The 16,534-nt window shown below is 50.6% G+C and overlaps 2 protein-coding genes across 4 annotated transcripts; one reads left to right on the top strand and one right to left on the bottom strand.

Annotated features, from left to right (window-relative positions):
- The first annotated feature begins 37 nt into the window (after nucleotides 1-37).
- On the top strand, nucleotides 38-7,492 carry MYOZ3 (myozenin 3). 3 transcript variants are annotated; one of them, XM_032124502.1, is made up of 7 exons: nucleotides 38-450; nucleotides 1,345-1,427; nucleotides 1,733-1,896; nucleotides 2,130-2,204; nucleotides 2,308-2,455; nucleotides 2,736-2,907; nucleotides 5,875-7,492. In XM_032124502.1, the coding sequence occupies exons 2-7, from the start codon at nucleotides 1,397-1,399 to the stop codon at nucleotides 6,035-6,037; spliced, it is 753 nt and encodes a 250-aa protein (XP_031980393.1). In that variant the 5' UTR covers nucleotides 38-450; nucleotides 1,345-1,396; the 3' UTR covers nucleotides 6,038-7,492. The 3 variants fall into 3 exon arrangements, with proteins under 3 accessions (XP_031980393.1, XP_031980390.1, XP_031980391.1); XM_032124499.1 differs by having other exon boundaries at nucleotides 1,341-1,427; XM_032124500.1 differs by having other exon boundaries at nucleotides 38-459; nucleotides 1,341-1,427.
- Nucleotides 7,493-8,696: 1,204 nt separating this feature from the next.
- Nucleotides 8,697-16,094, bottom strand: RBM22 (RNA binding motif protein 22). Its single transcript, XM_032124496.1, has 11 exons — nucleotides 15,987-16,094; nucleotides 15,182-15,235; nucleotides 14,207-14,236; nucleotides 13,065-13,197; nucleotides 12,689-12,789; nucleotides 12,350-12,522; nucleotides 11,615-11,815; nucleotides 10,965-11,129; nucleotides 10,466-10,554; nucleotides 9,828-9,959; nucleotides 8,697-9,136 (listed from the first exon to the last, which is right to left on the bottom strand). The coding sequence occupies exons 1-11, from the start codon at nucleotides 16,038-16,040 to the stop codon at nucleotides 9,006-9,008; spliced, it is 1,263 nt and encodes a 420-aa protein (XP_031980387.1). The 5' UTR covers nucleotides 16,041-16,094; the 3' UTR covers nucleotides 8,697-9,005.
- Nucleotides 16,095-16,534: the final 440 nt, after the last annotated feature.

The raw sequence follows: 16,534 nt of genomic DNA, 5'->3' as shown, positions 1-16,534 counted from the left end.
GCTACCTCCTGCTGCTGCTACGTGTCCCCAAGGGTCAGCCCTGCTCCATGCCAAGTGACAGCATCCGTGTGGGCCAGCTGTGCTTCACGCTGGGGTGATGGCATCCTGGTCCCCAAGGATCAGAGCCCTGCTCCATGCCAGGATTATGGCATCCTCATCCCTGTGAGTCAGACCTGTTCCGTGCTGGGGTGACGGCATCCCAGTCCCCAAGGGTCACAGCCCTGCTCCGCCCCCTTTCTCAGCCAGAAATAACTTGTGTCCCGTGGCTGGACCTTGGCATCTGGGCTGGAGCCCAGGACGTGTTGGGGCAAGCAGCAGGAGCCCGAGGGTGCCGTGAAGGGCCAGCAGGGGCCACCGAGTGCTGGTGACTGCAGCTTGGCTTCAGTCTCATCCTCAGTGCAGCAGGAGAAGCATCTTCAGTCCCCAGCATCTGGGGTATCCCCTGTCCAGGTAGGGAAGGTGAGGTCCCACGCGGGGGTCAGCAGCTGGGTGGGTGCACAGGGCTTGGGGATGTCCTTGGAAAAGGGGACACCACCACTGTGGGGGTCAGTGTAGAGTCTCCCTGGAGCGGGGCGGAGGGAAGGATGGGGTGCAGGTCCCTGGCTCGTTGTGGGGATGGTTAATGCGGAACTCAGAGCTGGCAGGGAGCTGTGTGCCAGGCACCCCAGCCCCATGGAGACCCCGGCACTGCAGGGCCCTTAGGGGAAGCTGCCCAGCATCAGCCTGAGCTGAGGGATGCCAGATGCACCCGAGTCGAGCAGCACTTGTGGAGCCGAGCACCCCAGCAGTACAGGAGGGTTCTGCTGCAGATGGGCAGCTCAGGGGGCTCAGACTGGGGCTGGTTTCCAGCTGCCTCTCCACAATGGAGCAACACAGACGGGTGGTCCCATGACCCTTCTTGCTGCTGGCTGGGCTCACCAGCTCCCTGCAGGTTCAGGGTTGCAGCTCCTGCACCCTTGGGGCCAGCAGCTGAAAATAGCTCTGCTAAGGCGGAGGTGCTGGGGGGTGGCAGCCAGGGCCCCCGCTTGGCTGGCAGCTGCTGCTCCGAGGGTGCTCGAGGCACAAGGACAGTGGCTTGCTGTGGGCAAGGACAGAGGCAAGGACGGTTTCTGCCCTAAAGAAAGGCAGAGAGGAAGAATGACAGGCAGGGGCTGAGGGACAGCATGGTTTGAACATTCCCTGTGTCTGTTGAAGGGGACAGCGAGCGATGCAGGGAGATGCTTAGGGATGGTGCTGACGAGGGGAGATGCTCAGCTGAATCCTAGCACGTCTCTGGGGCGTGTCTGCAGCTGACACATGCCCATGCTTGGTGTCACTCCCAGGGTGCTTCTCTCTTCCAGCCAGACAGGATCCATCCCCCTCCCACAGACCTGCCCCAGGAGCACGGCAGCAAGTGATGGCCATCATGAGACCAGGCCCTCAAGATGGTAAGGGGGTGCAGGGGTGTCACCAGCCCCAGGGCAGTGCTGCCCTCCTTGACTATGGGCCAGACCCAGCTCTGGTTGAGGCCATTGGCCCTGCTTTCGCTGGAACGGTCCATGCACAGGGTGGGAGAGGCTTCTTGAACCTCTGGAGCTCTCTAACAATTCCTCACACTGAGGAAATGCCAGTCCCTGGCACGGGCAAACGGCCCAGCCACAAAACAGGGACCCCAAGGAGGGGATGCACTGTCTGTGCTGGCTTGGGAGTCCCCAACACTGCAGCATCCTCAGTTGTAGCTGTGCTCTCCCAGCCTCCCCAGAGCCCCAGCTGGATCTGGGGAAGAAGATGAGCACAACACAGGATGTGATGATCGAGGAGCTCTCCCTGCGGAACAACCGCGGCTCCCGGCTCTTCCAGCAGCGCCAGAAGCGGATGCAGCGCTTTGTCTTTGAGCATCCCAGTGGCTCCAGGCAGGTGGGTCTGAGGACAGCCCTTCCCTGGCTCTTGCAGCCTTTCCAGGGAAGGAATTCCTGGTGGAGTCAGCGGTCTCTCTGCAGGGCAGCCATGCTTGGCTGACTGCTATGCAGAAATGGAGAGATGTCCCAGTGGGCTGGGCATGGAGATGGGCAAACACGGGGTTCAATATCCACCAAAGAGGAGGGGGATGGTACTGATCCCCCTCTGCACCCACTTACTGTCTCCTGCAGCTCCCAGGGCAAGGGGCAGGTGGCTCACACCACACTGGGAAAGGTGATTCAGAAGGGACAGTGAATGAACAGATGGTGAGTAAACAGAGGAAGCTCTGAGGTGCTTTCAACCACCCCCTGCGTTCCAGCTGGGGCAGGGGGAGTCCCCCCCTGTGCCTGTTAACTCTCCCCTCCACAGGCAGGGGAGAATGCTGGGGGCCAGGAGAATTATCACTCCGAGCTCCATGTGGCAGCATCACCCCAGGGTGGCCCCCCAGAAGTACCCAAGAAGTCAGAGAAGGTCTTGCACATGAGCAAAGTCCTGAACCCCAGTGCCTTGGCCCCAGGTAAGCCAACGCTGCCTGCACCTGAACCCGACACTGCTGTGATCTCAGCAACGTGGGGCTGGAGGCAGTGAGCTGCTGCCTGCTCAGGGGTCTGCCCAAAACCCTTCCCCAGAGATTTTAAATGTACAGATATATATACCTACATATTTATGTTATAGATATGCATTCCTGGCCCCAGTAACAGGTCTTCCATGGCCATGCAGAGGCCAGGCTGTTCCCAGCCCCCTGCCTCAGCCTGGCTGTGGCCCCAGCAGCCCACACTGTCTCTCCCCCTGCACAGGATACTCGAGCCCCCTCAAAGAAATCCCCCATGAGAAGTTCAATGTCACCGCCATCCCCAAGGGCTACCGGTCCCCGTGGCAGGAGCTCTTTGGTGACAGGGATGATGCCATGTATGGCAAGAACCAGCTGCCCATGAGACCCCCTGCGTGGGACTTCAAGAGCTTCAACAGGTAACAGGGGCAGACACCACCAGCCAGGCCAGCCCTTGGCCAAGCCCTTCAGCCTCGAGGAGCACCCACCATCCTGCCAGGGAAATGCAACCGTCTATGCCCTCCTTATACCCCACAGGGGCACAGCAAGGGCTCAGGATGCTCTTTTCCTGCTCAGGAGCTCCTCTGTGGCTCCTTGCAAAGGTCCCTGCCTCCAGCAGTTCTCTCCCAGATCTCCTCTCAGCTCCACCACTGGGTTTGCATAGCCTTAAGCAGCTTAATCTCACTGGGTAACCTCAGGGATGAAATTTGGGAGGGCCAACTCTTATGCACATGGTCCTGCAGAAGGAATCACTCCTGTTCCCAGCTGGGCTCAGCTCTGGGCTGGGTGGAGGAATGACACAGACAGTGCCAAGTCTCTTCCCTAATTTCCTTAAGGTATTCAAGCAGCTGCTGGAAGCAGTGGGGGTATAAGGTTAATCTTCCCACAGAGTGCTAAGAGGTCACCAGACTCCTTCCAAACACCTGCTTGAGCCCAAAGCCTCCAGGCCAGGGGGTTTCTGGTGGCTCAGTCTGGCAAGCTCCATGCCCTGTGGCTGCTTCTGATGGAGCACGGCTGGTGCCTCCTCACACCTCCAAACTACACCAGGATCAAAGTTGGGACCCTGGAGGAAAGACTGCCAAGACAGATCTTTCTGGAAAGGTGCTTGGTGGGGGTCCAGGAGATGGAGATCTGGTGATGCCTTTTCCTGGTCTTAAAATCAAGAGTCAGACACGGTTAGAAGGGGAAAAGGGATTTTACCTTGGTATTTATTTTAAGGATCCTTAGGTGCACACGTCCAGGTCACATGCATCAAGATGCACCCCGCCGAGTCTATCTCCCCAGCATCGGGTATAACATTATAGGTTTTACTAATCAGCATATCTATCAAAGATTCCCCAGTGAGAGGCTCAAGTGAGCCCCCCTCCCCAGGGAACCTTCCCCTGGATGGTTCTATCTTGGTTTACAGAATGTGTTTTGGAGAGGACCTTGGGCTCTGGGGCACACTGATCCCTACCTACGAAGCTTCTAAAATGTTTAGTCTCTCAGCTTGACAAACAAGTCCAAGAAAGTAGACAACAAGCACTAGGAATACAGAAGTTGTAAAAAGGTATAACAGGGTTATAAAAGAAAAGGCAAAAATCTTCATGGCATCAGTGGTAGCAAAGCACCAGCAGCCCATGGTAAAATAATGAGAACTGAACTTTTGAGCTGAACATCATCCCAGGGAATCAGCAAAAGAAGTCCCGTCTGTCCTTTTTCCCGAAAACCTCTGTCATGAGGATGGAATTATATTGGCTTTGGTGGCCTGGCTAAAGTCACCTTCCAGTAGGCAAGTTCCCACTGGAGTTTCCCCCCGGGACACAGCACTGCTCCCCAGCAGACCACGTGCCAACAGCAGCTCCCCTGCGCCCACCCCAGGGCTGGATTTGAGGCGTGGGGGACATGACTGCTGTGCTTTGAGTACTTGGCAGAAGGGGCTGTAGGGGACCACAACCCCTCAGTGTGGGAAAAGCCATCCTAAAGGGCAAAGATGAGCCTGGCCACCACTGTCCCTTTGCTGCTCTCCTCCCCCTCAGCCCCGGGGCTTTGCCATGTGGCTCTCCTTGAGGAGTTACAGCCAAGGAGGCGCTGCAGGGGGAGAACAAGGAGCTGCTGCTGCAGACACTTGGCTCTTTTCTTTCAACATTTAGCCATGTTCCTGCCTCAGGATTTATTTATGGACAGGGACTGAAGCAAGGGCATGTTTCTGAATAATACTCTACCCTGTACCATTTCTCCCCTCTCACACACTGCCTTTCTATTTAAAGTCTTCAACTGTAATTTAATACAGATGGATGCTAATTTAACTCCAAGCCTCTTGCCACCTCCTCTAATTCTTCAGTGAGGCAGGAAGATTCAGAAAGCCAATCTGCCTTTAACTGGGCTTTTCATGATCTTCCAAGCTGTTGGCTTTTAAATCACTTCTCAGCTCAAATACCAAACCACAGAAAAACAAGCTTTTTGGAACAAACTGGCTATCGAAAGCCAGTGGTCTTGCCTAAGGCTAGTTGAATCCAAGCACAGCTCTCATGGGTCACAGAGCAAGGGCAGGTCCACCACCTCCACAGCAACTGCGTTAAAGCAGGCTGATTTATTCCCAATTTTAAATGTTCAGAGTGTGATGCAAAAACCTTGGGCCACCTTGCTGAGGTGTGCTGCCTTAAGAGAGAGTGAAAACCAAGCTTTGACAAAGACTCTCTTTTCCCATAAGAAAGTTCCTAGAACAAGCCTCTCTCTTTTGCCTTTCCCCCTCTTATTTCTCCTGTTGCAAAACAGTGCCACATTATTCATGTGCTAGCAGTGCTTCCCAAAGCAAACATTCCCAGTTTTGCCTCACTGATAGCTCAGCCTCTATGTGCTGCTCCAAAACCAACATTCTTGGCTTTTTGGGGGCTGGCACACTCTTCCCCAGCCCCTTTCCACATTTCTCTGGAAAGAGACGACAGCTCTTGCCCCCACACTGCTCCTCCTGTTAGTCATTGTTCATGAGGAGCCGTCCCAAAAGGTGGGAGGGAGCCAGGGCCAATAGAGGTGCATGTGCTGGAGTGATCTGGAGCAGCGCCCTCAGCCTCAGCCCTCTGCAGGACACAGGAGCTGCAGACAAGGCACTTTCAAGCACTGTCACTGGTGTCTGAATCTAAGCCCTTCCATGTGCAGAACACTTCCACCAACACCCAGGCCTCGAACCCCACTCTCCAGGCTTGCCAAAGCTTGAGTTGAGGTGAGCTCTGTACCAGAGAACCACCTCGCTGGGCTGGCAGGGCTCTAACAGCGTGCTGGGGAGGAAGAGGAGGGTTGTCATTTCTAACAGGCATTGCTACATTGTGCTGGACTCAGCAAATCCAGACTTTTTCTAACACCTTCACAACATCTCGTGACTAAGTGTGCTTCTCCTTGTGCTGCAGGACTCCGGCCCCGTTTGACAGGGCATTGGTTGGTGAGCTGTTCTCTTTGCCCACCGTAGAGCTGGATAACCTGAGTGTGCTGGAGGTGATTTCCCACAGGCCCAACTTCAACAGGGTGGCCCAAGGCTGGGTGCGGATCCTGCCGGAGAGCGAAGAGCTGTAGGATGTGCGTTTCCTTCTCCATAGCCACGGATGGTTCCCTCACTGGACTCGGACACACTCGCAGGGGAGGGGAGGGGGGGCAGGTATTCTTCAGGAAAGCTCAGCTGGTGGGCTCAGGTTGTCATCTTTGAATGGGGTTTAAATGAGCTTGAGTGTGGGACCATTCTGAATTCCCCTTGCAGTCAGTGCCAAGCCAACCAGCCAAGTCCTCGCTGTTAATCCAGCAGACCCCTGCAAGTTCCCATACAAAACATCCCGTACAGCCTGTCCTCCTCCCTGCCTCATGGAAAACGGCAGCACCCCAGCTGCAGCACACCAAGCTGCCTCACTGCACCTTCACTGACATGCGAGACCTGCTCGGACAGCTGGTGCTTTTGCAGAGAAATTCCATCTTCAGGACAACTCTGCATCTGTCATTCCAGTCAGGACGCAGAGAGGAGGTGATAATGGAAGAGCAGTAGCAAAACAAGTTACTTGACGCATTGGCATGTTAAAAGCAGCTACCTTGAGCTTGGCTGGACAACAAAAACAAATGAAGGAGTGGGAATCTACCTGTTTACCAACACAGCACAGCCAGGATAGAGGGGAGAGGAATGCTGGGAGCTGGGAACTTGTGCCCTGTTTTCCACAAGCTGCTGGCTAGCACTATTTTCCCCTTCCTACCACTATTTGCATGCCTTGCTTGAACATCCAGTCTAGGCCCTTTGAGTGACTTACGCCAGATTTGCTTCATGTAGTTTGTCAAGGATCAGGCCCTGCCTGGACCCGCTGCCCTGCAGAACCACACCAACGTGGGGATGCTGCCAGGGTGTTCTGGTAACTTCAACAGCAGTGGAAAGGAAAAGCAGCATGGCTGTGCCTCCAGAGCAAGCACGGGCCTCCCTGGGAACGTGAAAATCAGCAGTGAGGATCCAACTACACCAACGTTTTCAGCAGTGACACACAGTGGGACATGCAGCTAACAACAGCCTACAGTCATTGGAACATCTGGGCAACCCCACTCACAAAAATTGCTGACAACACAGGCTTCCTCCAATTGCTTTTGTCAGGTTCCTAATGTTACCCTTACTTCTACTCCCAAAAGCACCAGGATAAAAGTTCCTTTTTCCACCACTGTGGTTAAATGGGGCGAGTAAATGTTGTGGTAAAAATGCAGCTAGCAGCTATCTCATTTGTAAAGTTTGTAACGCTGTGCAGAGCAAACCCCACGCAGGGATTCTGCTGCCACAACACATCATTCAGGTGGGAAGTTTTCATTACTCTATGTCTCCCACAGAAGAAGGAGGGGGCAAGCAAATGGAAAGAAAAGAGGTTTGTTCCTTAGAAATAATAAATCTATGATGCTTAAATGCTGCCCTGTTCCAATTCCATTTCCCTCCTCTTCGTCCATCAGCTGCAGAACCTGGGCACCCTGGGTAACTGGCTGGAAATAATAAATAAACTGGGATGATGTGAAGCCTCTTGCATTCCAAATCTGTCACAGCACTCACAGATCCCAGCTATGGAGACTCAGGGCCAGAGCAGTGGTAAATGCCACAGCCCCCTCCCATCCACCAGCAGCATCTGCTGTCCAACACCACCCTGGGACAGTTCTTCCTGACAAAAGCTGAACTAATTACCCACACCCAAAGCCCAGCTCTTTCACCACAGAAAGCCAGCCTGTGGTGCCACAAGTGCTACACCTCCTCTGACAGGCTGGCAGGGCTGGCACCATGATGGGACCCAGTGGCACTGTACAGGACAGCACATGAAACTAAAATCTGACGTGCCTGTCCTTGCCCATGTAGGATCTTGGCTGTGGCTGCAGTCACATAAAAACCAGACCAAGTCCTCAGACACTGTGCTCCAGGAAGCTGGGTCAAAGCACAGTGTTGAAAAATTCAAATATTTTATGTACTTTTTAAAAAACAAGCAAATGAAACTTCAGAACGGGCCCCATCCTGTTACAAAGACATCCACAGATTCACTGCATGAAAGCAGCTAATATGGAGATAAACCTAAAATCCTCCAGCCACACGTACACAGACCTCACTCAGCAGCAGGCTGCAGGCAGGATACAGCTGCTCCCAGGCAACCACTACACTTGGAGCACAGAAAGAAGAGTTTCACATCTTATCAAAGCAAGATGAAGTAGGACCCATGTCACAGCTTACAGGGACAGTGTCTCACAGGCCTTGAGAATCCCAAATCTCCTCAAGAGCAGCTTGCAACTGCATCCTGCCCTGCCCTGCAGATGCAGGCAGCACAAGCCCAGGCTCTGGGGCCACTGAGGGGGCTGTCACCTGGCTAAATCAGACAACTGCTGACCTGTCACTCCATGTCATGCCCGCACTGCCTGGGGGCTGCTCGCTTGACCCAGCATTCGTCCTGCTCAGGATGTACAGGATTAAAAGTGATGCACTAAAAAAGGATTTGTTTTCTTGTCTTTTTTAATCAAGAAGTCAGGATAAAGGAGAGGGGAAGATTTTGTGTAGTGGTAAGGCCAAGCCATGGGTTTGGCAGGTCTGCTGAACTTGTTTTTCAACTCTTACTCAGTCCTGGTTTAATACCTCATTAGAATAATATGTCATTAGTTATCTGATAGAGAAGAGTCTCTGGTTACATTTTAACAGTCCATAACCTTCTGACTGAGGGTATCAACGGGCTTGAAAAGCGTTTAGTTTTGTTTTTCCAGAAGTTTATTTCAAAAGTGTGCCAATGGGATACACAGACAGCACTGTAATTCTGGTACCCCATACCCACAGACCCCCGACAGCCCTTCTGTCTGTCCCCCACCCACCCCCCACACTAATAGAAAGACCTGGGACGTATCAAGAATTCAATTATAAGCGGAGACACGGAGCTCAGCTTGCCCTGTGGCTGCAAGCAGGGAAATAAGGCGTCTCTAGCTCACCCACAGCTCAACATATCGTGCTACCATGGTAACTAGAAAATAACATTTACTTCAAGGATGACGGTGGCAGGATGTGCTAGGGGCTGCTGTGCTTTCCTGCGTGGGCACCCATCCTCTGGGGATCCTGGGATGGGTAGTGGATGGGGCCTGGGGCTCTCATGAAGGGAGGTGGGGGTCCCATGGCGTGGAACATGTGTGGTCCGAAACCTGCAGAAACAGAGTTGGCAGCTTCAGGCAAAGCAACAGAAAACCCAGTGTGTGTGTGTACTGCTGCTTCAAAGTACTGACACCACAGCTGGCTGACAGCTGTGCCTCACAAATGTGCACACCTCCCATCTTCCCTGAACTCCTGCCCCTCTTTTCAGTACAACTAGAGGCAATCCCTACCCAATACACATCCTTACTCACAGATAAAAGCTGGTGGGGGAACCAGGCAGGTGTCTGTAATACCCATCTGAATGTTTTCTATTCAACCACAGAGCAGAGCAAATGCATTCACAAGAGTCCAAAATTCCATTAAAAAATAAAAGCATCTCTGGATAGATATACAGAGAGCCAAGGACACGCTGGCATTCAAACAGCTGCAAAATTACCCTTTGAAGTCTGGGTTAATGTGGCATTTACACAGCCAGCAAAAGCACTGAGTAGGTCTCAGTACCAGTAACAGGGATCTCCAACATGCCTGGGAATTTGCAAGCAAATACCAACCACAACAGGCAGCACAGTTTAATTAAACTGTGCTGACAGCTCAGTTTAGATCATCCGTTTACACTGTGTGATCACAGATGAGGAAAATCAGCTCAGGGCATGCATCAGTGCTGCAGCACGGCCTGGCAAGGAGGAAGAGACCATCTAACACTGAATTTCACACCCCCACTTGAGCGGGAAACACAAGTACCTGGAGGCGGTGGTGGAGCGATGCCAGGAGGAGGTGGCAGGGCAATGTTCACCACGGCAGAAGGACCACTTGGAGGTAGATTGAAGTAATTTGCAGAAGCCTCCTCTTCTGCAGCTGGAGGAGGGGGGAGGGCTGCAGAGAAAGTACATACAGCTATGGAAAACCTCTCAGGCAAGACAAGCAGAGGGTCTGCCTCCAGAGAGGGAGCACAACCCATGCTTTCAAAAGGGAAAAATGAATGTTGCATGTATGAACTGGAGTGCAAAGCAGAACTGCCCTGAAACCCCAGTTACCAATTTCCTTCATCTGAAACCAGCTTTGCTTTTTCCATCATCGCCCAGTGGACTAAGAAGACTTCTAAAAAGTGTGGGTTGCCAGTATCTCTGACCTAACTAAGTTGAGTTCATCTTTAACTTTTCACTCATCACATAAAGAACTCTCTTTTCATCAAGGATTTGCTCCTAGACAAAACTCATCTCCCATCCAGCTGGATCTGCTGCAAACCTGCTTTAACTGCTCTGGGCTCACCACTGCCTCTACCATCCTGAGGTGTCACTGCTCCCAGAAGTTTAACAGCAGCCTTGCTCATGGAAGTGGGTCAGCATTAAGTGTTTCAGAGATTAATACAACTCCCTTACCTCCAGGAAGCCCTGGAACTGGCTCCAGCTTTATCCCGGATTCTGTAGTGCCTTCCTTGTCCTTTTCTTTTCCTCTTGCTGCCTGGGACCTGAAAAACAGACAGAAGTTTGAGAATAAAGATGAGAAAAGCAGGATAAGGAGATATTTACACCACAGTAGTTTCACATTATCTATTCCAGATCCATTTCTTCAGGCCAAAGATGAAAAACTCACAGAACATCAGACAGATGGCACCAAGTTTGCAAACAGTGCCTACAGGAGATGGACTAGGAACAAAGCTACCAAAACTCATCCATAATCCTCAACCAAGAAATCCCTTATGCTACTTGTGTTATCTCCAACCCAGATCCCAGTGTAAAAAGAAAACCAAAATGCAAGAGGACCCCAATTATTTACCAAACAAGTAACTACTTCTGCATAATAGCCAATCCTGCTCATCAAGACTGTAAACAGAGAAAAGAACCTTGCATCCTCCAGGCTTCTTCCCCCTACACTCACCTTCCCCATTTGACGTTGAGCCTGCGGCCGTTGACGATGAGTTTGTTGAAGGATTTCTCAGCAGCCACCTCTGCAGCCTGTCTGGTGGCAAACTGGATGAAAGCACATTGCTGCCTCTGCACCACCGTTATCGTCCGGATCTCCCCAAACTGGTAGAAGTGATTTCTGCATGGGGAAAAAAATTGACTATGATTCCCCACTCCCCCTAGTCACAGAGTGCAGGGCAGGTGAAATAGAGGTATGCTCAGAAACTTTCTCTTCTCCACCCCCTCTTCAATCTAATCATTAGAAATCAAGGATCAATCAATTAATCATAATTAGCCCTCTGCGCAATTACGAAGCAATAAAAGCTCTGCACCAGCTTCTCTCAGTAGGTAGCTAGAGGATACAGAACTTCCTTGTAAAAAGGGTTACACAGTATCCCAAACAGCTCAGAAGGATGACTCATCTTTAAAGAAATAGATTTCAATCAAAGCATTTGAAATGTGCCTGTTTGTTCTCCAACAAGCTGGCACTCCTCTGCACCTGCCCACCAACCAGTTCCCCATTAAGAAAAACTGAAAGCCAGATTTATTTTTGTTCCTCACTTGAAGAGCTGTTATCAAAGTGTCAAACAAAAAGGCAAGGGCAATACAAATTCACCAACACACCTGAGATCTGATTCAGTGATGGTATCTCCAAGCCCTCCAACATACAGTGTAGTAATAGTCTTGTCTTCAGGAGGATCTAGACGAGGCATGGTTGATGCTCGTTTCAGAAGTTTGTCAGCCACAGGATCATTAATTCCATAGTAACGATCTTTGATGTTCTGGTCAGCCAGAGGATCGTCTGGATCTGTAGGTTTCTCATGTCTAAGGTTCAATAAACATAGGATTTTATAGCATTGGGGATGACTGAACGGATTAAAATGACTGCAGCTGCCAGTTTCCCTTCTCAAGGCCTCAGGTCAATTATATCCTTAACCCTGTCCACATAAACATGCCAAAATGGAACAAAGCCCTGAAAACTTCAACTGCAGCCAGGACTGCATCAAGTTCTGAATGAATGGCACTTCAGACAGCTCAACACCCAGCACTGCATAACACAAGAGCTGGGTTTGAAACACCCTCTTGTTCAAATACAAAGATCTCTGCTTGAGGGGACCGATGCCATGAAGGGGAAAAATGAACTACACAAGAGAAGAGCTGCAGTCACTGCTTTGGCAAATCACACAGCCAACTTCTTACAAACCAACCTGCCACCACAGAGATTCATTTTCTGGCACTGGATTCAAGTTTTGCCCTGACCCCAATCACTGTAGTGTGTCTCCTGCCCACTGCAGCATCTCCAAGGGAAGCAGCATCTGACTGTGGTGAACAGATTGACTGTTCAAGCTGTGTCTGTACCTGTAGGGACACTCCTCTCCTCTCTTGCACTCCCCTTTTACCCAGAAGGAACAGATGTGAGGACGGTTGCGTTTGTAGTACGGAGTGGTTCGGGCCAGCTTCAGCAGCATGTCACTGGTAGAAGTAGCTTTTCCTAGTGCACCAACTGGTCTAGTGCCATCAGAATTGGCTATCTAAAAGCAGGTAGAACACAAATAATTATGTGTGTATCAGCACTGAACACTAATGCACAGAATCAGAGCATTCTGATTAAAAGTGATTTTAAGAGAAGCTAGGTCATTGCTCCCCTTTCCTCCCCACACGCAGCCACACAAAAAGCATGATCATGGCTACACTTACCTCTCGCTCCATGTTCTGGGTGTAGTATTCTTTGTTCACATCAGATTTAGGCATTTCATCTTTAAGGGAGAGTCCTGCATCCCGGACTTGGATAGGCAAACCTAAAATGAAACAAAAACCCCCCAACAAATCCATATGAAGAACAAGCTGAAAGAGCAGAAACAGTGATTTCTGCAACCTGCAGTGACCACAGATAACTCATCTGCTGCTCAGGGAAACCACTCTGCCCTTGAACCTCTGAAGAGACATGACCCCCAAGACCTGTTCTTCTCAAAGGCTGTCCAGTGCCAGTTACATGCACACATTTAAAGTCATTTCACCACATCCCATTTCAGAGGGCAGCTCCTTGTCTTGGATCAGGTTTTTGGGTACACACCATATTCCAGGTCCAGCAGGCAGGTCTGACAGACGTTCTTCAGCTTGCTGCAGGTCTGGCACACTTCTGTCTTCTTGAAGCGCATCCGCACCCCGGGGCACCAGCGGAACACTGTGAAAGGCCTGGCACAAATCTGGGACAGAAAGACAACACAGCTTCTGCTTCTTGCATGGAAACAAACTCCAAACTCACCCAGCCTCTTCAAACCATAAATACAACTTCTTTGTCCTAAAGCTAAGACACAGAGCTCAGGAAATACTTGTTTCTGTTTGGTTGTTTTCTGTTGTTTACTTTGACAAGAGAAAATTTTAGGGAAGTTCTTTTTCTTGTTGTTTTTCTTTGTATTTATCACAATAACCCGAGTGCAGATCTACTCAAAGACACAGAAGTTCTCTTTGATTCCAGGTGATGTCAGTGTGGAGCTTCTAGAGATGAATTACAATGATGGATACATCAGGCACCAGCACAGCAGCAACCCGGGAGAGGTTATGAGATCTTTGGTCCAGAAGAGTGATGCTCCCTCTCATCTCATGGAATGATGCATCTGCTTCCTCTGCATGTACAGCTTGAGCACATAATACAATCTCAATCTGTACAGATTTCAATATATACCTTCTCTCTACCTCAGACGAAAAGTGATAAAAGGGCAAAACCCTCCTTTAATTTCCCTCAGTCCAGGCAATACTGAGTATTTCCTGCTCTTGGAAATAACCGTGGCTTTTAGACAACCTACACAAATCACCACGTAGCCATGAATAACATATGCACAGCAGAACCCAAACTCCAGGTATTTTGCACTTTTGAGTAAAAACGACAGACTTGCACAAGAAAACACAGATCATTTAAGATGCTGAAGGAACTTCAAATACAGTACAACAGTATTCACAAAACCTCATTCTGATAAACGTGAAGATTGTTTAGACAGACTTAGGATATGCTCCATAATTTTACTATTTTAGGACCAACTGACTTTGTCTAACAAGCCAAGTAGACTGACCTAAAAATGTATGGAGTTACATAAACATTTTAAGTTAACCCAGATAAGCACTCTTCTGAAGCTGACAGGTTTTTAATCATTAAAATGTATTATTCCTAGATCTGCACCTATTTTGACATTCTTTCCTCAAAAGACAGAAACATACCTTGCATTCTTTCCCATATTTTTCTTTGGTCTGAAATATAATAAAAAACAGTAAAAGAAAACATGAAATATCAATTCAACATAAAACATAAAACATATCATTGACACTGTAACAGAGTAGGTTTTTCATAATTATGCTGCATTTAGACTCACTCACCCCTGTGTATTTGGCTTATCCCTTGGAAAGTGAACAGGACAAAAAAACCCCAATCCTAAATACTTTCAATACACTTTTGGTTTAGAAACATTCATTAAAAACAGAGTATTTTAAGTCCCACCTTCTGCACTGATGGAAGGTGAGAACGAAAAGGAGCATTAACAGCTCTTTTTAAGGAAAGATGATGTGACATGAAAGAAGCCCATGAAAACAAACAGGTTTTGAAATATCACCTATACTAGCATTAGGGTTATGTTTCATAAGAACAACACAATCTCTCTCAGGAAACTTTGTGGAACACAAATGTGAAGCAGATCATGTCAATGTAGGTCACAGGCAACCAGGCCAGGCAGAGAAAAGCAACATAACATGGACTGACTCACCCTGCAGAGAGGAAACCAAGGAAAACAAACAGGAACTTAAACTATCTTCATAGGTCACCTTTAACTGAATTTTAGAGGTGTGTGTTTGTCACATTTTAGAAATTGTGCTGATTAGTATTTCAGCAGCTCACAGCTCTCCATGTTGGAGTTTGCCAATACTAAAACTTCATTTTCTATTATTTCCTGAACTCCAGACACTGGACTGTGTCATCTTCCTCTCCTTTTTGATTGATTTGTTCTATAATCATACCCCTAACCATGGTATTACACACCAGCAATGGCTGGAACCAGATCCTGTTGTGCAGAACCAGCTATTCAGGAGTGTGTGTCCACTTCAGCATCTCCTCTTGTACCCAGCCCTATTTTAGTCCCCAACCCACAGTTTTAGGGCCACCACAGACAGAGGGAAGGACTGCAGGGTCCAACAGGCACATACCATCCGAATATAGGGATTTTCTCCAAGACATGTCTGGCACAGGATAGGGAAGTCCTGAATCGAGCAAGAAGAAATCAGGAATTTTTAACAAGCTCTGCCATCACAACAGCATTCAAGTCACACTCTGAGAAATGTTCTAGTTTAACTCATCAAACAAATTAAAAGTTACAAATGGATTCAAAGACACCGTGAGAGCTGCAAGACACGACCCAGGCCCAAACTATTATAGAATGATAATCTGCTGGCTATTGTAGCTTTAAGTAAAACTTAGAATAAACAAACAAAAAGCGTGTTCTTGAGATCTGAACCTGTCAGTGCACGGACCGCAGCAGCTGACACCGCCCCCCTTATCCCTCAGCAGCGATTGTCTGCACTGGGCCCGCTCAGGAGATGCTTCAGCTCGAAGGGACGCGGCCACGGGCACACGAGGGGCCCAGCTCAGCCCGCGCAGCGCCGGAAGGGCTCCGAGCCGCCACAGCCCCGAGCCGCGGCGCGGGGGAAGGGCCGGCAGAGCAGCTTGTTCCCTCCGCGCCGTAAGGAGGGGCCGGGGAGCCGCGGCTGAGCCCTCCCGGGCGGCAGAACTGCACGTCCCCAGGGCAAGTGGCGGGTCCGCAGGGCAAGTGGCGGGTCCGCAGGGCAAGTGGCGGGTCCCGCGGGATGGTCCCAGGCCCGGGGCCGCCCTCCCCGCATTCTCCTCGCCTCCGCGGCCTTGCCGCCACACATGCTCCCGCAGCGCAGCAGGGCCCCGCCGGCCCAGGCCCGCTCGTCCCGGCTGTCCCGGCCCTTCGCCGCCGCCCCCGCTCACCGCATCCTCCCAGTTCTGCCGGTTGTAGGTGTTGGAGCCCAGCGATGTGGACATGGCGGCTCCGCTCCGCTGCCGGCAGGCGGCGGCCGGAAGTGACGCCACTTCCACCAGCGCCGTGACGGAAAAGGCGGGCTGAAGGAGCGGTGACGTCACAGCGCGCGGCCGCAAGGGGCGCTCCCGGCACAGCTCAACGGGCGAGACCACAGGCACCGAGAAGGGGGGGGAGCTCGGGGACGAGACCATTGCGAAAAGACGGGGGAGGTCCGCTTTTTGTTTTGTTTGAATAATGATTGTTTTCGAGTAAGAGCCAGCGCAGAGAATCCGAGAGCCACGTGTGTTTTATTGAAGGTCACTACACGACGTCAAGCATAAGGCAACAGGCACCTGTCAGGGAGCGGGGACAGAGGCAGGGAGACGCCACTACCTTTCCTATTGCCTACAGCACCTACAGGGAGGGGGAAAAACAGCTCGCCGAGCTCATCAGAGCGCTCAGAACGCCACAACCCAATGCACCTTTTGTTTCTAGTGAGAAGGGTGCAGGTCACGTT

Source organism: Corvus moneduloides, chromosome 15 (genome assembly GCF_009650955.1).
Source record: "Corvus moneduloides isolate bCorMon1 chromosome 15, bCorMon1.pri, whole genome shotgun sequence".
NCBI lineage: Eukaryota > Metazoa > Chordata > Aves > Passeriformes > Corvidae > Corvus > Corvus moneduloides.
The sequence above is the reverse complement of the archived record's forward strand: the minus strand, read 5'-3'. Positions and strand labels throughout refer to the sequence as shown.